The following is a 22,674-nucleotide window of genomic DNA, read 5'->3' on the forward strand; positions in this document are numbered from 1 at the left end:
CTATCATAAAGAAAAGCCCTGTGGGGAGTTTACAGAGCAGTGCCGGAGTAACTCACGTTTCATCTCTGTGACTGGATACCTCAGCAAGCCCCTTTCAAAGGTTTCCGTCCGTGGTCCGCCAGCTGTGCTGCTTTCAGGCCGGTGGGGAGGGCAGCGTCGTGGGGAGGGACATGGGCTGGGAAGCTGCTCCCTGCACGGTGGCAGACGAAGCAGAGAGGAGGCAGCACACAGGGCTCGGTCTCGGGTGTCACAGCTCGGTGCCCTCCGGCTGCGCCCACCTCCTGAGTTTCTGTGCCTCTCCCTGGGCGTCGGGCTGTGGTCCTGTCCGTGGTTGGTGCTCTGTGCAGTGGAGCCCTCACCATCCCTCGCTCCCCACAGCCTGCCTCTCGGCACCTGGGACCCGGAGGACATTTTCCATCCGTGTGTGACAGGCCTGCCTTTGCTGGGCTCCTTGGAGGTTCCCCTCGGCTCCAGAGAAGGCCCAGAAGGGCCAGGAGCGGCCCTCAGAGTTCTTCTCAAGCAGTTCTGTTTATGATTCCTGGACGGGGTGGCCACATAAAACTGATAAAACTCACTTCGAGAAAAGCTTCCATTGCCGGCAATATAAGCGGGAAAGGTACGGGTCAGTGGGGACTCGAGTGTCAGGCTGACCTAACTGAGCGTTAAAAATACCTCCAAATTTGACTCTGTTAGGGCAGAAACTTGACCTCAAGAAAGACAATAAACTGGCGCCCTGTCTTCCCCTCTAAAATGGGGCATCCTCTCATGTGTGAAATGAGCCGTTATCTTCCTACTTCTGGGTGGCTCTTAGATTTTCTCCTATGAAGCAAGGCCAAGCTCTCTGTGGAGTGACAGAGTCCACAGAGTTCTCCTCCCAAAGCACGTAAATATCCCCAGCTCCAGGCTGTAGCGGCCTGTTCTCTGGAGGCCCACACTCTCTTTCAAACCTGTGTACCTACTTTTTATGAGTACAGATTTACCATGTGTAGTGGCGTGCTTGTCACAGGGAGTTTATTTGTGTGTTCATCTTAACGCTTGTTCTCACCCCTCCTCTCCTTCAGTCTTCCTTTCCTTCTCCACTGACAGAGGTGTTGCTTTCATTTTTTTCCCGTCCTTCTCTCCGCCCTGTTCCCCTTTCCATGTGAACGTGTTCTTCCTGCTTCCAGTACCTGTCCTCCGCTTTGCTCTTCGTTCACCCTTTGGGTTTCTCACACAAGAGAAAGTGTGATATTTAAACTTGTGTGCCTGGTTTGTTTCACTTAAAATTATGGTTTTGAGGTGCATCCATTTACCTACAAATGACCCAAATTTATGCTGCTTTATGGCAGAGCAGTACTCCGTTGTATCTACATACCACATTTTCATTATCCATTCATTTGTTGATGGACATCCATGATTGAGCTGTTATAAATTGTGCTGCTATAGATACGAGTGAGCATGTATCACTGTGGTATGATGCTTTTAAGTCTTCTGGGAAGAGCCCTAGAAGGGGAATAGCTGGGTCTTCTCTCAGCTTTTCTCCTTAGCCCCACTCATTTGCGCTGGTCCCGTGGGACCTCGGGGCCTGTGTCGTCGCAGTGTGATGCTGCGGACGTTGGGCTCCCGGCTCCTCCCTGTACCGCTGTGGCAGAGCCTCTTCCTCCCTCCCAGGGTCCCTCTGAAAGTGGAGCAAGCAAACAGTGCCCGTGATGCCCTCGCGAAGACTGTCTACAGCCATCTCTTCGACCATGTGGTGAACAGAGTGAATCAGTGTTTCCCTTTTGAAACATCCTCCTGTTTTATTGGAGTCTTGGATATCGCCGGCTTTGGTAAGTATAGGTTCTTCTGTGAGTTTGTGTGTGTCCTGTATTCCTTTTCACATGTTAAGCGCACCTTTAACAGCTCTCCTCTGATGTCTTCCACGTGGTATATTTTCAGTTACATGCTGGTACCTGCATCTCATGCTGTGACCTACACAGGAAGCTGACGCTGTGGCCTTGTTTCTTGTTCTCTTGCTGTGCGTGGGCTCTGCTTGTCAGTGGTTCCGTGTCGGCAGATTCGTGCACGTCCACAGCATACTTTGGTTTCACTCCCTTCACTCTTCTGCCCCACCTCCCCCATAGTTTTACATCTTGCCTTTCTTTATCCGTGTAAGTTTGGGACAGATACTAGACACAGTCCAAATGGGCACGTATGTGTATTGCATCTTAATCATGTTTATTTCTTCCCCTACTTCTGTCTCCCACATCCCTAGATCCTCTCCCATCTCCACAGAGTTACCTCTCTGTTTCCTATCACGTGACTTTGATTTTAAATTACTTGTATTTTGGGTTTCTCTGATAAGAGAAACCGTGTTATATTTAATCTTGTGTCTGATTTATTTCACTTGGCATTGTAGTTTCAAGGTCATCCACTTTCCTGCAGATGACACACATTCATCCTTCTTTATGGCTGAGTAGTAGTCCATTTTATGTATACCATACCATTTATCTGTTGACAGGCATACAGGCTGAGGAAGCTGATGTTTTAAAAAAGACTCCTTGAGGGTGGTTTTGAAGCTAAGGTTAAAGCATGCTGATTAAAAGCAGGATAGTTAAGATGGCTGTGTTCCCGTAAATGAGTACTGTGTGACTGGGATAAGGTAGACCCTTGATTCTTGCTAACTAGGATAATGAAGGCGTTAAAGCCGTTGACTAACATGTCGCTTTGAGTGCAGGTTAATGTAAATATAGGCTGTGATGGCAAGCTCTTAGAGTGTGGAGTGGTGAGAAACAGCTGGCTGTAGACTGCGTGTCGTGGGTTCACCACCGCTGGTACAGGCCATCCGCACAGCTATGTGTACATTTCACCACTAGTGTTGACAATAGCAGCGGTTTCCTTTTCCTTGTCCACCAAGTGAGGGTGACACCAAGATAAGTCACAGTGGGTGGCTGCGGTGTGCAGCCGGACATGAAGTGGACCGCTCAGTACAGTCTGAGTTCGGCTGCGCTCTGAATGACTGTGCTGCCAAGATCTTGAAGTAAATCTGGTGGTTTTACACTGGGCTCTGTCATATGGGTTTCTGCTGACCTGAAGGAGTTGGTGTATTTCTCGCTTGTGGTTTGTTTGCCTTTGTCAAGGGAAGATCAGAGTGTTTACATTTGGAGAGGGACAGAGTTTTGCTTTTGATGCGGTATGTATTTGTAAATTTACAATAAATTGTTACGTTCAGTTCAGAGGCAGATAAAACCCCTCACTGACTTAAGACTTCACTGTCTTTAGTTGTGTTTTTTGTCATCTGCAGTAGCTTTGCATACAGCACATACATGCAACATCGTAAAATTGCAGAGGTTTGTGGATCTTAAAACATGATGCAAGATAATCTCTTAATTTTAGAAAAGAATCAGTGTCCGTAACGTTTTTTGATAACTATGGTTTTACAGATCAAGCACAAAAACATCTGTGGAAGAATTGCATTTTAAGTTATTTGTACTTTGGATTGCTTTAAAAAAACTATGAGTGGTTGCATTATATTTTTACTTTATGACAGTTACCTCATCTGACCAATGCCTTTTTGTCAGTTGGAGCAAGATTTTTTTAATACTTAATTTTAATGGCTAATAACATTTGTCTTGAAATAAAAACATTTGGGGGGTATAAAACAGTTACATGTGTTTTTAGCCTAATCTTAAATTGTCATGGTTACGTTCTATTGTGAGGTAAATTTATGTGAATTTGCTCTGATGATGATGACTTTGGCTCTGGTTTTGTTTTCAGAGTACTTTGAACATAACAGTTTTGAACAGTTTTGTATCAACTACTGCAATGAAAAACTCCAACAATTCTTTAATGAGAGGATTCTTAAGGAGGTAATTGCCATTCTAATCTAGTTCTGTTATTAGTTTCTGTTTTAATAGTCTGTTTGCAATACATAAAAATTGCACTCATCTTGGGGAATTGGTGCGTGTACTTGTTGCGTCTTAATTTTTACCTCTCCTTCTCCTCCTTGCCCTTCTTTTGCCCTCATCCCGGGTTCCCTTCCATCTCCACAGATCTGCCTCCCTGTGTCCTGTGATCTGTCTTTTTTTTCATAGGTACGTTTTAGATATACGTAATGATCACATTCCTCATGGGGAATCTGCACTGTACATGACACGTCTTGCTTCTTTTTTTCCATTTCCTCCCCTCCCTTCAGACTGTCTTCCCCTGCTCATTTACAAAAGCTTTGTTTCCCTTTTTTTCTTCTATTCTTTTTTTCTTGTCTCTTCCTTCCTACCCTCTTCCCCTTCCCTTGTTCCTCTTCTAATTTGAACATTTTCTTCCTCTTTCCCAATATCTATTATTATGATCTGTCTTTTATTTTGTACTTTAAATTATTTATACTTTGTGTTTCTCAGGTAAGAGAAACTGTGCAACATTTAACCTTGTGTATCTGGTTTATTTCACTTAGCATTATAGTTCTCAAGTTGCATCTAGTTTCCTCTAGATGGCTCAGATTTATCCCTTTTTATGGATTAGTAGTACTCCATTGTGTATATGTACCACATTTTCTTTATCCACTCATGTTGATGGCCAGCCTGTAAGGCACTTGGAAGGTATCTGTTACGAGCTGTGCTGTTATAACATGCGCACGTGTCACAGTAATGTGATGACTTAACTCTTTGGGTGAATGTACAGAAGTATTACTTGGTAAAAGGGAATTCCTACTTTGAGTTATTTGAAGAATCTTCATACTTATTTACATATTGGTTGCAATTGTTTACATTTCTACCAAAAATGTAGAAGGGTTTCATTTTCCCCACAACCTTGCTAGCATTTGTTGTTTTTGAGTTCTCTTTTTAAAGTACATGTTAACATGTAATGCTTACATGTATGGTGGGGAGTCGATGCGGCACACAGCACATCTTAATTCTCTTTAGCCCCTCCCCCAGATCCCTTTCCTTTTGCAAAAGATGCTCTTTCCCTGTTGCCTGTCGCCTGTCTTTTCTTTTGCTTTTTAAATTATTCATACTTTGGGTTTCTCTCTCTGTCTCTCTTTTTTTTTTTGGTACCAAGAATCCAAACTCATGACCATGCTCTTGCCAAGCAGGCGCTGTGCCACTGCGCTATGTCCCCCGCCCATGGGTTTCTCATATAGGGGAAACTGTGTGATAGTTAAGCTTGTGTGTTTGATGTATTTTGCTTGTCATTATGGTCTCAGTGTATGCTGAGTGTGGTGGTACATGCCTGTAACACTTGTGAAGCTGAGGCAGGAGGGTCTCAAATTCAAGACCAGCTGGGACTGTGACTACATAGTGAGATCCTGTCTCACAAAACAGTGCAGAACTAGGCCTTGAAGATGGCTTCTCCTCCTCCCCTCTTTCTTTTGGAGACAGGGTCTTGCTATGCAGTTCAGGCTGGCCTTGAACTTGCTATGTAGCCCAGGCTGGCCTGGAACTCACAGTGATCTTCCTGCCTCAGCCTCCCGAGTACTGGGATTACAGGCATGTGCCCCCGTGCCTGGCAGCTTTTCTTTATTGTGTGTGTGGTACTGGGGATCGAACCCAGGGCCCTGTGCACTTTCGTTTCTGAGTAGGATGGAACTTCATTTTTTAGGAAGGAATTTCAGTGTTGTTTTGATTTGCATTTCTTTAATGGCCAAAGATGGTCAATATTTTGTCATGTACATATTAGTCATTTGTTCTTCCTTTTCTAAATACTAGCCATTTGTATTTCTTCTCCTTCTCTTCCTCTTCCCCTTTTCCTCCCCCTCCTGTCCTTTCTCCTGCTCCTCCTCTCCCTTCTCCACCTCCTTATTCATTTCAGTGGCCCATTTTTTGATTAGCTCTTTTATTTTTGGAGGATCTAATTATTTGAGTCTTCATATATTCTAGGTGTTAGTCTTCTGTCCAAGGAGTAGGTGGCAAAATTTTTTCCAACTCTGTAGATTGGCTTTTCACTCTGTTGGTTGTTTCCCTTGCTGTGCAGAGGCTTTTTAATTTGATATAATTAATTTATTGACTTTTGGTGTCATTTCTTGTGCAATTGAGGTTCTATTCTGAAAGTCCTTGCTTACACTTATGTCTTCAGGAGTTTGACACATTTTATCTTCCAGAAGGTTCAGCATTTCTGTTTTAGTTTGATTTCTGTTTTAAAGTCAAGGTCTTTGATCCATTTTGATTTGATTTTAGTACAGGGTAAGAGTTATGGTCTGAATTCATTGTTTCTGCACATGGACAATTGCTTTTCTTAGCGCCACTGTTTTTGGTCCCTGTATGAAAGATCTCGTGGCTGAATGTGCCTCACGTTGCTTTTGCATCCCGAGTTCTATTCCATTGATCTACATGTCTGTTTCATGCTAGTACCATGTTGGTTTTTTGTGTTTTGTGCGTGTTTGTGTTTTTTTTAAATCACAGTGGTTTCGGAATCTGGGAGGGTGATGCCTCCTGCTTTGCTATTGTTGCTCAGGATTGTTTTGGCTATTCTTGGTTCTATATAGATTTTAGGAGTGTTTTTAAAAATTTTTTCTTCTGGTTTTGTGAGGAAGGCTGTTGTTACTTTGACTGGGGTTGCATTGAATCCATATATCAGTTTTGAAGGTATGACCATGAGCTTTCTGATCTCTTGTCAGAGTTCTTTTTTTTTTTTTTTTAATAGAGATCTTTTACTTTCTTTTTTAGGTTAATTCATAAGTAATTTTTTTGAGGCTGTTGTGAATGGTGTTCTCACCTTATTTCTTAGTGGGTTCATTCTTGGTGTACAGGAACCCTTAATTTTTGTGTGTTGTTTGTATCCTGATTGCTTGCTGAATTTGTTTTAGTTGTGGGCATCTTTTGGTGCAATTTTTTGAGTCTTCTATGCAAAGGATCCTGTCATCTTTGAATAAGGATAGTTTGACTTCTTCCTTTCCTATATGTATTCCTTTTATTTCTTTGTTGACTGATTGTTCTTGCTAAGGTTTTGAGTGCTATATTGAACAGGAGTGGTGATAGTGAGCATACTTGTCTTGTTTCTGATTTTAGAGAAAAAGCTTTCAATTTTTGCCCATTTAATATTATGTAGGTGGTAGGTTTGTCATAAATGGCTTTTATCAGATTGAGATACAGTTCTTCTATAACTATTTTCTTCAGGGCTCTTATGAGTGGATGTTAGATTTTGTCAAAAGCCTTTATTGTGTCTAGTATTCAGATTATATGTTTTTTTTGCCTTCTGTTTACATGAAACATTATGTTTATCAATTTATGTGTGTCAAACCATCCTTGCATCCCTGGATGAAACCTACTTGGTCAAGTGGTGTGATCTTGTTAATGATTTTTTGCCTTCTGTTTGCCAGTATCCTGTTGAAGATTTTTTCACCTATGTTAGTTAAGGTTTTTGGTAAGCCTTTGTCTGGCTTTGCTATCAGGGTAATGATAGTTTACAACAATGAGTTTGGCAGTGCTCCTTCCCGTTTACCTTCATGCAAGAGCTTGAGGTATATGCCATTAGGTCTTCCCTGAAGTTCTGGCAACATTTTGTGAATGCATCAGGTCCTATGCTTTTCTTGTTTGTTCTTTCAAAGAACCGACTCTTGGATTCATTGATCTTGTTTTTTTAGTCTCAATTTCATCCATTTCTTCTCTGACCTTTATACTTTCTTTTGTTAGTTTCAGATGTGGATTGTTGTTGACTTGCATGATTAGGTTATTTGGTTAGCTGAGAAAAATGTGTATTCTGTTGTTGTTGGATGAAACACTTGGTGTAGATATTTAAGTCCATTTGCTCGGTGGTGTATCTTTTCCCACAATTTTATTATATTTTTGTCTTCATGGGCTTCCCAGCACGTTTCAGCTTTTGTCCTTTTTATTTATATGCTATAGGCAAGCCACTTCTGTCAATATTTATGAGCAAAATGATTTCTTTGAAAATGTTTTATCCAGTCACAGTCCTTTCACTGCCATGAGAAATTTTACATCCATCCCTTGCTCCCCGCGCCCCCCCTGCGTGCTCCCCTCGCCCCCCCCCGTGCTCCCCGCGCACCCCTCTGCCCCCTCCCCAGCCCCCATCCCTTGCTTTTAAAATACTGTAATCCTTTCTCTTCATGCCAGTTCAGCAAGAAGCTTTGCATAGAAATGGGAGCCGTGTGAAGAGAAGACACCTTCCTGATTTCTATTTAGTTTTGTAACAATCCTTTAATATAAATGTGAATTTTAAATTCAGATTGAGTTTCAGAGAACAGCGTAAAATCTTTTTCAAAAAAATTTAAGAAGGTATTAGGTTTACTTCTAGTGATCAGTTTTCACATGTTTTATGCTTACAAGTTACATAGTTTTCCACAAATGATTTGTATCTTACATAGGTTATCTCACTGTGAAGGGTTTAGAGCCCATTTGCAAGCAGTGGCTGTTTCCTTGATATTAATGCCTGTCTGCAAATGTTCGAAATTTATCCTGTCTTTGGAAACCATGTAGGGCTATAGTAATTGGTATAAACATTTACATTATATTAATAAATGTTACGATTGGAAATGGCACAAAACATTGACTTCATTTAATGTAGTAGTATTTCTGTATCTATAATTATGATTATTTCATTCATAGGAACAAGAACTCTATCAAAAAGAAGGCTTAGGTGTTAATGAAGTGCATTATGTGGATAATCAGGACTGCATAGGTATGTATTACTTTTATTTCACCTTTGTGGAGTATGGGAAGATGCAGTAAGTGGGTTTATTAGTAATTTTTTCTGTACTCTGTGATGGATGTTACTAGGAAACTGTGAAAACTGTTACATTTTAGATGTACTTCTTTTCTACTGCTTGAAAGTTATTTTCCCTGTCAAGTCATGAAATTTAGCCTTGTTGAAAATTTAAAAAAAAATTGTTCTAGTTATGATGATACATGTTTTCCTACGTGAAAAGCTAACATAAGAGCCAGTGAAGAGCGACAATGAGTTGGTCAGGCAGCTGATGGGTCCACCCTCGGGTGTGGTGAAGCCGGCGCTCAGGCCCGCCTGCGGGGTGATATGCCTGGGCTTGCTAGGGCTCTGTTCGCCTGTGGGTGCTCGCAGCGCCCTCTCGCGGCTGCACATCCGTGTCAGCAGGTCTCCTGTCCTTCCCAGACAGGCAGGGCGCAGAGGGTGGGGCCTCGGCTCCATGCAGGGCTGAAGAAAGCCCTTCCTTTCCAGCCGCCTCCAGTCCTCTTTCCCTTTTCCACCCCACCTCCAAAATCGGCTGTTGCACACACCTTGTTCTGAAAACCCCGTTGAACGATCCAGTCGGTGACTCGTGTGCTGGACTTGGACATACAGCGTAACAGCAGCGTTACATCGGTACAACTTCTAATCCATTTCCCAGGGAGAAGAGTGCGGCTTGCTGCTTGTGCTCATTTAATTTTACAGAAACATGATTTTTGAAGCTGAAGTAAAACTGACTAATTTTCAGTGTGTAAACAAATGTAAAAACTATTGTTGGTGTTATTTCTAGGCAGAAAGAGCATTTCTTAAAGTAAAAGCCGTCACGCAAGCACCGCTGGTGGGTGTTTTCTGGGGAGCTAGGAGATGGACTGAGGCAGCGTCACATCGCACTTGGTTCATCCAGTTGCCTCAGCGCACCGCGCCCTTTCCCACTTCGGTGCTGTGCGCTCTGGGATTGCCGACTGCCCTCTGCGTGCAGCCCCCGCCCTCCTGCCCGAGAGCACCTGCACACACAGCGCGCCCCTCCTGCACAACTTGCCCTGCCCAGGCAGCGTCCTTTTCTGACCAGGGCAGTGCAGTCTGGGTTTCTCTTGCTGTCTTAGAGCCCTGCCCCATTCAACAGTTTTATGTACTGAATTTAAGAAGTTTTAAAGTTGTCTTGGATAGGTGGGACTTTATACAACACCTATCAAAGGAGCACGAAAATGTGCTCTTGTGGGTGCGGCGGCGCACACCTGCAGTCCCAGTCCCTGCAGGCTCGGGATCACCTGGGCCCAGGACTTCAGAGCGGACCTGGACAACAGTAAGACACTTGTCTCAAAACAAAGGTGCTTACTAAAAGTCTCACCTAAAAGCACTAGAGTCACTTTGTTAAAGCACTTGACTAAAATGCTGTGCATGCAAAAGCTCCTATAGTTTTTTTTCAATTTGAATATAGATGCCATCTGTAAAGGGAAATTTCTGATTCCTTACCCTTTTATTCTAGTTTACAGATGGGATTGTTAGTGTATGAGTTGCTTTCCCATGAAATTGTTTTTCTAAAACCTGTATTAAAACTGTGATGGTACCTGTTAACAAATGGCCCGCTGTCAAATAAAAATCCATCTGTTCATAATAGCCGCTGATAAAATACTTCCAGAGTTATCTGTTACATTGTTTCTAACCAATCCTTGAAATGTGGGATCAGTAAATTGTTCACCATATCTTTAAAATGCTTTTGCACTATCAAAATTCACTTTATTTTTCAAAATAGATTTAATTGAAGCGAAACTAGTGGGAATACTAGATATTTTGGATGAAGAAAATCGCCTTCCGCAGCCAAGCGACCAGCACTTCACATCTGCAGTGCACCAGAAACACAAGGACCATTTCCGACTCACTGTGAGCTCATCGTTCTGAAACTGAGACTGGTGGGAAGAGTGATCTTGAGAAAGAGGCACTAGTTAGCTGTTCCAGAAAATCAGTTGTGTAAGGGTTAGAGCAACTCTGTGAGTCCAGCACAGAGTCTTCTGTAGAGGGCATTAAATTTACACACACACACACACACACACACACACAATTTGGGGGTGGTGTTTTACACGACCAAGAATATTTCTTTATGTGAAAAGTATGTTTCACCAAGACGTGCAGTGAGCTTTACCTGCCGCCTTCATGCTCTCCCTTCTGAGCTAAGTGGCCATCAGTTGCTTTTTTCCTATCATATGACCTTGGTCATGGTCCAGGGCTGGCGGCTAGAGTAATAAGCAGCCATGTGCACATTTGTCATTTCTGCAGTAAAGGCAGCAGCTTGCAACTCTGACTGGTGGAAGCAGCCCATACCAGGTAGTGATCAGCCATCCATTTGATCTTTTTCCTAAGGTGTTTTGAGTGGAAAATCTACTCAGAGGGGGAAAGGGAAACTGAAGCAATAGAGGATCAGGTGGTGCAAAGGGAAAGGCAGATACAGAAAACAGTAGAAATAAAGGAGAGTGCACTGAAATAACCGCACTTGTAAAAAGTAGGTTCCTGCACTGCTTTTGGGTCATGGAGCTGTGCTTGAGTCTTTGTCGGAGAAGTAGAGCCTTCCTCTGTGAGGCTGGGTTGTGTGGCTGATGTGCTTCCAGGGTTCACCTAATTCTGTGTCTTTTCTCTCAGCCATGGTTACCTGAGGTAACATGATTCCATCCTTGCATTGAGAAATGTGGATACGAAATTTCCACCATAAAGATACACCCTACTTCATCTTACAGATAACCACAGCAGTTTGGGCCGGGAGAGGTGGGAAGGGAGGGCAGGCTAGAGTCACTCAGGGGAACTGGCCACTAGTTGGTAAATACTGCGCATCTTCTGAGATTGTGTGACAGTCAGTACTTCAATGCGTACAGGAGCTTATTTTGTTTCCATTCATCGTTAACAGAATTACAGTGTGCATAAGCATTACGTATCATCTGGTACCTCATTAATATGTTAAAAAAGGACAGAAAATTTAAAAACAAGTTTGAAAAGATCATTTAACAAGTCAGTGGTGGATAAGTTAAATAGATTTATGTGGAAAACTGGTATAATTATGTTATCTTTAGGATCTGGGATCCCAGAACTACTTGCTCCATTGACTTGGAGTTTTGTATCCTAAATATTTGTTGTAATTTGGAGCCTGTTACTAACTCTGGGGTGGAGGTGGAAACAAAATAATATATATCCTCAAGAAAACTTATGCTAAAATTGAAGATATGCCTCCAGTCCCATTTATTCTCAGCTCCCTGGTCTATGCTATTTCCAGCATGCGGTTGCATGGTTACTTTTGTTGAGAGTACTGGTTATTCATTACCAGAGCTGTGATCAGAATCTCAGAGGCATTTAATTTAAAGGACAGCAAAAGGAAGCGTTAGGGTTGAGAGTCAATTAATTTATTGAAAGCACAAAACAAGGCAGTGAATTCTGACTAATGTTGTAGGCTGTAGCTTTTGTAAATGTAGTTATTTGGAAATGAATAAGTTCATTTCTGGAGCGCTCAGCATGGGCCGGGCGCTGTCAGTCACCTGCTGTTACAATCCACTAGGGTTCTAGTGCTAGCGATGAGGAAGTGGGGAGTGATGCAGTGGGTGTGGCCAGGCTTGTGAGTGGGGCCAGGCAGGGCGGCCAAGGAGTCTGCACTCAGACAGAGATGAGCGTGTGTGTCCTGGGGGCTCTCTGACCTCGAGCCCCTCTCTGAGGCTCCTAGATCCTCAGTTTCTTAGAGGTCACATGTGGGCATGTGAAAGGAGTTTGGAAACTTTAATGATTTAGACATGAGATATTATGGTGACATGATAAAAGCACTTAGTTGTTCTGAGACAGACTTGGGCTCATTGTGTGAACGTGCTAGCAGGTGTGGTTTAGAACCGGGGAGAGACCTTGTGCTGGGTTCAGGTGTGTCCTTGACAGCCAGCACATGGGAATCCTATAAAAGCTGTGGGCTCTGGAGGTTTGGAAGTTTCCTGGGTGGCTAATAAGCACCAAGGTCAGGAGCCACTGCTTAGAAATGGTGTTTAATTCTATAAAATGCCAGCTCTGCTTTGCATTTGCTCCTAAATAATGGGCTTTCGGGTTTGTACTACTAAATAATGGGCTTTTCTGTTTGCATTGGCTTCATACTCTTTTTTTCACCTAAGAGATTATAATCAAATATGTGGTAGATTTCACTGGTGCTCTAAGCTAAATGTTTAAAATGCAGTATACTTGTGAAAATTACCTTCATAATTTTAAGTATTTTATAGCTCAAATGTTGTCTGAAGGAATATTCTGTAGTCTGTTTTCGAGGATTTAATAACGTATGTATTGTTTTTCAGATTCCCAGGAAATCCAAGCTGGCAGTTCACAGGAACCTCAGAGATGATGAAGGCTTTATTATCAGGCATTTTGCAGGGGCCGTGTGCTACGAAACAGTGAGTACATTGTTTCTAGGGAGAAAACCACTTGACGCTGAAGCCGCACTGCGTGTTGTGATGGCCTCTGGCTGCTTCGGAGTGGCTGTTTACATTTAAGTTTAACAAAGTGTAAAACTCAGTTCTTCAGTGCAGCAGCTACATTTTAGGTACTGGTAGATATTAACTGTAGCGGCTGCGTTGGTGGTGCAGAGAAAGAACATTTCTATTGCCACAGAGGGCCACTGGACAGAGTGGGCTTGGGGATGTGTGTCAGCAGATGGACTGAAACATTCTATTTGATTTATTTTTCAGACCCAGTTTGTGGAGAAAAATAATGATGCTTTACATATGTCTCTTGAATCCTTAATATGTGAGTCCAGGGATAAGTTTATACGGGAATTATTTGAATCATCCACAAATAATAACAAAGACACTAAACAAAAAGCAGGAAAACTTAGCTTCATCAGTGTGGGAAACAAGTTTAAGGTATTTATTTTGAAAATATTTTACCTGTATTTAAAATAAAATAGATTCTTTTATAGTCCATAGTGGATAATGTAGATTGCTCACTGTCACAGGTGAGCTTTAAGAGAATACCTTGTGTTGTTGGTTCTTGTATACAAAATATCGCAACATATCCCTAGTCACTGGATATGCACTTCATATGCTTGTAATTTCCTGACTGCTCTTCCTGGTGCATAACTTCTCTGATTGCTTCTCCTAACGTTCTTGCTTCTGCGTACTGTCTGGTTGACCTTTGCACCTTCTCTCTCCCATGTGTTCTCTGTTTCCTTCCTCATTCAGCAGTCTGGTTTTAGCTGGCGTAGGCCAGTTCGAGCTGGCTAGAGAGGACTAGTTGAGTTGAAAGGAAAAGCAGGCACAGCCAGGGCCTTCAGGTAAACACCCACCTTCCTAGACTCCCGTTACAGAGTGGCTGCCATGTTACAGGGAGCCCGTCTTCAGTTAATGATTCCATTTGTACTTCATTTCCAATGCATTTTCTCTCTCAGTGGCTTCATTGGCATGCATGTGACACTAAAACCTAATTAAAATGTTCAGTAATTTCTTAAAAGATAAGTGCTCATGTGTGGCAAACTCTTCAAGTTGCTAGGGAATATTCGTTTATTAACTTAGGATCAGGAATTTTATCCTTTGAAACCTGACAAGAGATTGTTACAAAGTGTATCTTAGAACATGCAGGGCGTGGTGGCCCATACCTGTAATCCCAGTATCTGCGGAGGCTGAGGCAGAAGGACCAAAAAGCTAGAGCCCAGTCTGGGAAGCTTAGTGCCTCAGTGAGACTCTGAAAGATAGAAAAAGGGCTGCAGGGGCTGGGAATGTAGCTCTGTGGTGCAGCGCCTGCCTGGCAAACATGAGGTCCTGAGTTTATTCCCGGTGCCCCACCCCCCCCAAAAAAAAGAAAGGAAAGAAAAAGGGCTGGAGCTAGAGCTTAGTGTGAAGACCCAGGATTCAGTCCCCAGTACCACACACAAAAAAGAAAAAAAAATAAAAAGAATACTACTAGTTATAATTTTGAGTGTAGAAAAATAAACATGTATGTTGCAAGTTTAATGAACAGAGAAGTATAATACTCTATAAAATGTAGAACAAAAAGTAGAATCAACTTCTTTTACACATTTGCACAAAGTATTGTTATATTTACAGTGAAACTGTATTTGCCTTTGGAAATAGGTACTTTATCAAAAGTGATACAATTAGGAACAGTGTTTACCAAAATAATATAATAGTAACTGGAGGCAAAAACATTAGATCCATTTTGGATTGAATTGGGTTCTAAATAATTTAACTTGATGAAATCATATTTCTAGAGCTGGGAATGTAGCTCAGTGGTAGAGTGCATACATAAGGCCCTGAGTGTGATCCCCAGCAGTACCAAAAAAAACTTTATTTCCAAAAGCTAGATTTTAAAAAAGTAAATATGGGAAAATTAGGTAACAGAATTAAAAACTTTGAATTTTAAGTTACATTCGTTAATTATGAGTTCCTAATTTACTCAGTACGAAATGTTTTTAATTTATTCTGCCATTCCTGATTAGACATTTGATAACAGATTAGTTTAAAAATAACACATTAAGTGGATGTATTGGTATGTATTTATAGGCCCAGCTACTTCGGGTGCTGAGGCAGGAGGATTGTTTGAACCAAGGAGTTCATTTTCACCCTGTACAACATAGTAAGACCCAGTCTCAGTAAAACAACAATAACCAAAAAAATACATTCATTTATAAGAAATAGATACTCATCAAGTACTTTTTAACTATAATATTAAAATAGTACTGCTGGTAAGAATATACCTGAACTTTTATAGGCCCTCTTTTTATACTTTTTTTTTTTTTTTTTTTTTCTTTTTTTGTGGTTCCGGGGATTGGACTTGGGGCCTTGTGCATGCTAGGCAAATCCTCCACCTCTGAGCTACATCCCCAGCCCTGAAATTTTAGACAATATAAATAAAACAAAACATTCTTAAAACTCCTCTGGTTTAAAGAATCTTGTGCTGAGCCTTGAAATGCTTTATAATTCTTTATATATATATAAAATATTATTATACATATGTGTAATATTATATTATGAAAGCTATGCCTGATATTAAAAATACTAGTTTGGCTCATAATTTGTGTTTTTTTGGTCTTTTTAAGACAGGGTCTCACTACACAGTTCAGGCTGGCCTTGAGCTCACTTTGTAGCCCAGGCTGGTCTCAAACTCACAGTGATCCTCCTGCCTCAGCCTCCCAAGTGCTGGGATTACAGGCATGCGCCACCATGCCTGACTAAAAATATTAGTTTGGAATGAAAATCTTCATAGTGATTTTTGGTTTTAAATATAGCTCACTAGCTCATCAGATTAAATTTCAAGTGTGTAAGGTAATAAACACAAACCTGGTTATCATTTGACGTCATACTTTAGTTGTCCAGCATCGAGGGAGACCAAGTTTTCCTCTGAATAGTGACATTTTCAATGACAATTTCAAATTTTTTTGTGGTATTGGTAATCGAACTTACAACCTCACACTTGCCAGGCGGATGCTGCACCACTGAGCTAAATCCCTGGCCTATTTTCAAGTTATTGAAACATATTTCTCTTATTGTCAGCATTTTAGAAAAAGTAATTCTTTTTGGTAGCAACTGTATCATAAATATGAATACTGTGTCTTTTACCATAAAAATACAAATGGAGCCTGTGTTGCCCAAGGCTGTTTACCCAGTGACTTGTAGTTTTTTTTTTGTTTGTTTTTTGTTTTTTTTTTTGGTGTGGGGAATTGAACTCTGGGCCTCAAACTTGCCAGGCAAGCGCTGTGCCACTGAGCTACATCCCTGGACCTTGCCTTGTGGTTTTTGAGTGCTATCTTTTTGGTAACTGGCCTTCTTTTGTTTTTTCTCACTGCTATTCATTTTTGTTGCTTCCACTATTGGCACTGAATCTCCATTTGGGGAAGGACACCAGACTTCATCTGTGGATTAAAGAGCACAGACTTGCAACAGTTGTTTTCTTTCATAATAGCGACTCTTGGGCTTGCTTTTGAGTTGTGTGGGGGTGCAGAGGGATTAGGTTGTCAGAACTCTGTCAGCCAGATAAGTGGGGTCTGACTGTGTTTCTTGGACCCAGCGACATTCATTTTGTGTTAATAACAGAAGCCTAAGATACGTGAAGTGTACTGTAGCATCAGAGAGGAGAGTGAAGTCTGGTGTCGGCCCGTGTTGGAATTATGCTTTGCCATGAGCTTAGGTGATCACTTATCTGGACCTCAGTGTTGTGCCTACAAAGTGAGGCCAATCATGTGCTCTTCATGAAGATGTCATTACCCTTAATTGGGTTAAGCTTGATGATACTCATGTAAAGCTTTGAGCAGTGCCTTGCTCAAGGGGAAGCTGCCTGTTAGTATCAATTATAGTTGCGGCCAACATAATATTAATGTAAGAATAACATTTCAATTTCTCTCCTAAGTAGTATAATAAGGATCTCAGTATAAAATCCACACACTGGATTTTACATAATTAATTTATTTTGTAGAGTAATAAAGCAGATAAATGATTTCAGTGTACTGAACAAGAGTAAATTATAAAAATATTTTAAAAGCAGGAAGGCATAATGTCTTGTCTTATATATTCATTTTCCATTTTTTAAAGAAAATTATCAAATTTCTAAAAAATAATTGAAGTGTGAAATGTTTTAAAATACTAGGAGAGGAGCTGGAGATTTAGCTCAACCACACAGCGCCTGCCTGGCAAGTGCAAGGTCATGAGTTCGATTTCCTGTACCAGGAAAAAAAAAAACCACTGTATTAAAATAATAGGAGAATATCTATAGCTAAGACAGTTTTGTTTGTGCTGTTAGGTAGAATAATCCTGATAGACACCAGTATGCATATTGTGAGTGTGTCTTCACTCTTAATAGCTTATGAAACAAAGTATTTCTGGTTTGCCACATCTTGAAATATTGTAGTTCTATTCTCATATTGGTTGCATCCCCAGCTTTCTCATTTACTTCCCTCATTGCCCGTATGCTTTTCCTTCACTCATCCCACCTGCAAATCTGTGTGTGACTTTTTAGTATGACTAATTTTCAGTCCTTTAATTATACAAGTTCTGTGTAGTTACAACCCTTGACATTTCACTCTCCATTTTGCATGATGCTGTTAAAGAGTTTGTGCCCAGAAGTTTGCTAAGTTCCAAAGTGTTATATGCGGATGCTGTTGCATGTTACTTTATTTTAATATTGGAGAATTAATGTTAACTCATGTTACAGAGTACTTTGACTTCTTGAAATAAATTCATTTCCTTTCTTTCACAGACACAGTTAAATTTGCTTTTGGATAAACTTCGAAGTACTGTGAGTACACTTGAAAACAAAATACATGTTTTAAACAGTCCTCTAACACTATTATTACTATTTACCCAAATAAATGCAGTAACCCTAGAATAATTAGAAATATATTTAATTCCCTTCATTGAAACATGTTTTTGAAATGTTTATTTTTGTTAGGTGTGTTCTGAAGAAAGGCCAAAAATGTATATAAAGTCAAACTGTTTTACGGAAATACAGAGCTCTTTGAATGATTTTGAGGTTAACCATAGCTTCACAAAGGTAGAAATAATTAGTAAGCATGGAGGAAAATGTATATTTTTAGGATTAAAGATAAAGCGTGTAATTTAACTTCATTTTATTACTCTTATAACATTTTTCAGACATGGCAATGTTGATATGGAAAAATGGACATATTTCTTCTTAACAAAGGCAAAATTTATGGGAACCTATTTTTTTAAACTATATGTCTTACTGACGCTGTATTATTAAATAAAAAGTAAAAACTACAATAGAAAGAAATTTTTTCTTTTGAATATCTTCATTGGCTGCAGACATTTATCACTTAAGATTAAGCTGATGAGAAAGGCATTTTACTTTTATTTCTTTAATCTCATTGCTTCTTTAAAGTAATGAGATTACTTTTGTGATTCATAGAAATATGTTCTAAAAGTGTTTGCAGTGAGCACGCTTGCTGAAACAGCTATTCAGTTCTTCGAGGCTACTATTTCGAAGAGAAACAATTATTTAGAGGTCTAGTATATTAGCTTTACTACATCGTTTCATCGTATAAATAATCAGTCTTCTCTTGCCTCATTTAGGATAGGCTGATCACCAAATGAATGCCTTGCAGCTTTAATAAGTACTGTTTAACAAATTAAATTTTTCACCTGGGCTTGGGAATGCACACTTGAAATCCCAGCACTGTGGGAGGTTGAGGTAGGAAGATTAAAAGTTCGAACCCAGCCTGGGCAACTTAGTGAAATCTCGTCTCATAATAAACGTACTATAAAAGGTGTGGGGTGTAGCTCCGTGTGAAGCCCTGAGCTCAGCTCCCCACTTCTGCAGCAGCACTGTCACAGACCAAGGACCGAACCAACCCTTGGTATTTGAAGTAGAGTCAGAGGGCTGGAGGATTTTGAGTATGTGTGCGTTTTGGCATTAAAAGGGCATAATTTTATTGAATCTCTTGTCACAGAATAATATTCTTACAGAAATAGTATAGAAATACGTGTACATGAGTATAGAATAAAATCACATGTATGTCAGCCTGCAAAACGTTTAAATATGGTGCATATTTTAGAGTGAAAGATGTTTCTTTTTATAAATTTTGTCATCCAAATCTACTTCAAAGCTTCAATTTGTAAAAGTGTGCTAATATGTTTTTACTTTTTTTGGTGTTTATTTTAAAAGTTTTTTTGTGTCAGTAGCTTTGAACATTGCTGGTGTTCGTAGAATTAGAAACTGAGGCTGTTCTCCGTATCGTCTCAGAGCTGCCTTTATCCTCCTAGGGAGCGAGCTTCATTCGTTGCATCAAACCCAACTTGAAGATGACGAGCCACCACTTTGAAGGTGCTCAGATTCTGTCTCAGCTTCAGTGCTCAGGTATTTTCTTGTTTTCGCATCCGTATTGATGCATGTCAGGCACAGTTGAATAGGGCCAGTGTTTTCAAATAATTTGCCACAGGCTTGATTATTTTTGAATGTGGTAAGATTTTCATTGTGTGTTCCCTTTCGGAAATGCATGGGTGTTGGCGCCATTTCAGTTCATGGCCACACCCTTCAAGAGCTCTCAAACCTGTCCTGTCAAGTGTCCCTGGCCAGCACTTTCTGTTTCTCCACAGAGGCGGTCATGTCCATCCGGCTGCTTTCACATCTCTGCGGCTCTGCCAGCAGGTGGCTCCCTCTCTCTGCTGAAAACTTAAAGCCGCCAAGTGCTTTTGCCTGTTTCACAAGCTTCCTTCTTGTCCAGAGGAACTGTCCTTCCTCTTGGAGGCTCACACTGCCTTGACATCCATCCCTTCAGACCTTCGCGTGACCCTCTGGACCTGACGATGCGTATTTCCCCATTCCTGTTGCCATTTGAACGCGCTGAAGTCTCATCTGAGACCCACACTCCCTGCAGCTCCTCCCTGCATCCTCACCGTGTTTCCCCCTTGCTCCTTTGCGCTCCACGAATAGTCTGTCTTGATTTCTCAGTCTTCTGCCGTCTCCTCACTCTTTAAACCCGAGAGAATGGAACCTCTGTCCTGGTCAGGTCACCAGTAATTGCCTGATCTAAAATCAAGTGTCCATTTTGCAGACCTGAGTGACAGCCTCTTGGTGGATTGCACAAGCTTTTGGCCCTGGCCAGCCCCTTTTATGTAGTCTTTCTTTGGCTTCTGCGACAGTGTGTGCCACTGTTGGTTCTGTTGGCTCATTTTTTTCTTCCTGGGTATTATTGTTTCAGGGTTTAAATTAGGCTAATTTTCCTACTCCCTGTTTGCCAGCCCTACCCAGCAGAACTTTGCATGATGCTAGAATTACTCTGTATCTGTGTTACTCATTAGGGTGCCCATTAGACACTGTACAGGCTGAATTTTAATTAATGTTAACACTTGTAAGTAGTCACGTGTGTCTGGTGACTATGTAGGACAGCATGGTCTCCATTCTCTAAGTTTCTCCAGCTCCCATTGGTGTAACCGCTGATGTAGTGCATGTTCCACTCTGACCCAAGCCGTCACCCTCTCGCCCATGGCTTTTTGCTGGAGTTTCCTTCTCTTTACGCCAGCTGTTAGCACACGAGACCCCATGTCATCTGCCCTGTGTGTCCCTGGCTTCACTTTTTCCTAACTGCTGCAGCACATTGGCTTTCTTGGGAGTGCCTTAAGTGCTCTGTCCTGTCCCAGGCCTGTGCATATGTTGCTTCCTGTGTTTGAGATGCTTTCCACACACCTTTTCCTTTATCTTTCACAGCTCAGCTTGGTTGTTACTTCTTGTTAAAGCCTTTCCTGATGTTCCTATCACAGAAGCGGGTCTTAGTTTACAGTGCTGAGTTCTCATGCCTTTATTTTGTAGCCCTTGTTACAGATTTTGAGTATACTTGTATAATTAAAATTTTTCCTTCTCCATTCACAAACCCCACGAGAGCAGGATATGTATCTTGTTTTGATTTACACAAAAATCTCACTTCCCTGGCATATACTAAACTTAGTAAATATTTGTTGAACAAAACACATGATCTAGCAAATACAAAAATTTATGACTAATTCGGACAAGTACTGGAAAATTAAGTAAGTCAAATCTACTGAATTCTTAAATATACTAGAGGTATATTTTTGTGTATTTAGGGTGTTATGGCTTAGAGTTTAACTTTTTCCCATTTGAATTCTCTTTTAGGACTTGTTTAGCATAGTGTAATTAATGTATTTCCTAAATGAACATTGTTGTCCTAGCACATGAAGCATGTTTAGATTTAGCTGTGTGTACTGTTAGATTAGCAGAGTATGGGCTTACTGGTGCTTTAGCTAGGATCAGTTTTTCGGTAAGCAGGTGTTTCAGCATGTTAAGATACGTTGGCAGCCCAAGAGGTGATACCAGTTTATAAAAGTTTGATTTTTTTTTTTGAAGTCTACTAATAGGATAGTGATATAAAACTGGTTCTAGTCATGTAGCTAGCTAATGAGAAAAGCAAAAAATAACTGGTAGAGATAAAAATGCTCATGAAGTACTCTAAGATATATTGTTTTACCTTTTAATTTGCATTTTTTTCCATTTAGAAGACAACTAATTTAAGAAACATCCCACTCACAGTGCTCTCTTCTCACCAGCCCCACCAGTCCGAGCAGGGGAGGGAGAGAGAAGTCAGGCTTTCTTGCCCTGTAGCCTCAGGGTTGAGTTGTCTGTGATAGCAAAGGGGGCTTCTGAGTACAAGCAGCCAGCATTATGCCAAGCAGGTCGGGGAATTTCTAGAAGGAATAGTGAGTTTTATTATTTTTTGCACTACCTAAAATCTTAAGAGTGAATTAACCTTAAGTGCTGAGAAATCAGTTGTAGGGTAGGTAATTCGTGAAGCTTCATGAAGTTCTTAATGTTCATATTCTGCAGTTGTAGGGAAAGCCAAGAAATTTAGTGGTGGTGCATACATTTTTTAAAGGGTACTTGATGTAAATGGGCAAAAACTGACAATACCAACGAAACCTTTTTTCTCCAGGGCGGGGCCTAGAGCTAAATCTACTTCTGGGATTTTTTTTCCTCGTTAAGAAAGATGTCTTTATGTCTTTCATGAATTTGTCTGTAATTTTTATATATGTTGGATCTATTCATACTAGTTAGATGAAGCTCTGCTCTATTTTTAGCTAATGTGTCAGATTCCATTATATATTTGTAACATAATTTAGTCAGTAGATATTTAAGCTATTTCTGATGTTTTTTTCTATTGCAAACAGTGACCCAGTGGACATTGGACATTGTCCATAGCTTATCTTTGTCCAAATGTGAGAAATTGCAGGGTAGATTCATAGAAGTCCATCATTACTGGACCAGAAGTATAAATACTATATCCAAATTGCCATGCAAAATTGTTGCACTGTTTTACACTCTCACTTAGAATGTGTGTTTTCCTCCACTGCCATAACCTCTGAGTATCTACAGTGGTACCTTGAGTCACAAACTTAATTTGTTCTACAATTTTGGAAGAGATGGTCATGTTTGTGTTTGTGTGGGAAAGATGGCTGTGGTCATGTTTGCCACCCAATGCGGAGTTTGCAAACAAAATCAAAATTTTACCAAATGCTTCTGTTTGCAAACCAAGTTGTTTGCAAACACAAACATTCATGAACTGAGGTACCAGCACAGTATTAATATTTTACATCTTAG

General features: G+C 40.7%; 1 protein-coding gene across 5 annotated transcripts in view; it reads left to right on the plus strand.

Annotated features, from left to right (window-relative positions):
* The window catches only part of Myo6 (myosin VI), a 137,922-nt gene that overhangs the window by 80,546 nt on the left and 34,702 nt on the right, over nucleotides 1-22,674 (plus strand). For all 5 annotated transcript variants that reach the window (XM_005406898.2, XM_013505831.1, XM_013505832.1 and 2 more), the window contains exons 13-20: nucleotides 1,651-1,808; nucleotides 3,736-3,827; nucleotides 8,517-8,589; nucleotides 10,364-10,491; nucleotides 12,918-13,013; nucleotides 13,308-13,481; nucleotides 17,806-17,844; nucleotides 19,329-19,422. In XM_005406898.2, coding sequence (XP_005406955.1) covers nucleotides 1,651-1,808; nucleotides 3,736-3,827; nucleotides 8,517-8,589; nucleotides 10,364-10,491; nucleotides 12,918-13,013; nucleotides 13,308-13,481; nucleotides 17,806-17,844; nucleotides 19,329-19,422 — 854 coding nt within the window. The remainder of the gene's footprint in view (nucleotides 1-1,650; nucleotides 1,809-3,735; nucleotides 3,828-8,516; nucleotides 8,590-10,363; nucleotides 10,492-12,917; nucleotides 13,014-13,307; nucleotides 13,482-17,805; nucleotides 17,845-19,328; nucleotides 19,423-22,674) is intronic.

Source organism: Chinchilla lanigera, unplaced genomic scaffold (assembly GCF_000276665.1).
Source record: "Chinchilla lanigera isolate Chin_1 unplaced genomic scaffold, ChiLan1.0 scaffold00101, whole genome shotgun sequence".
In the NCBI taxonomy this organism is placed as follows: Eukaryota; Metazoa; Chordata; class Mammalia; order Rodentia; family Chinchillidae; genus Chinchilla; species Chinchilla lanigera.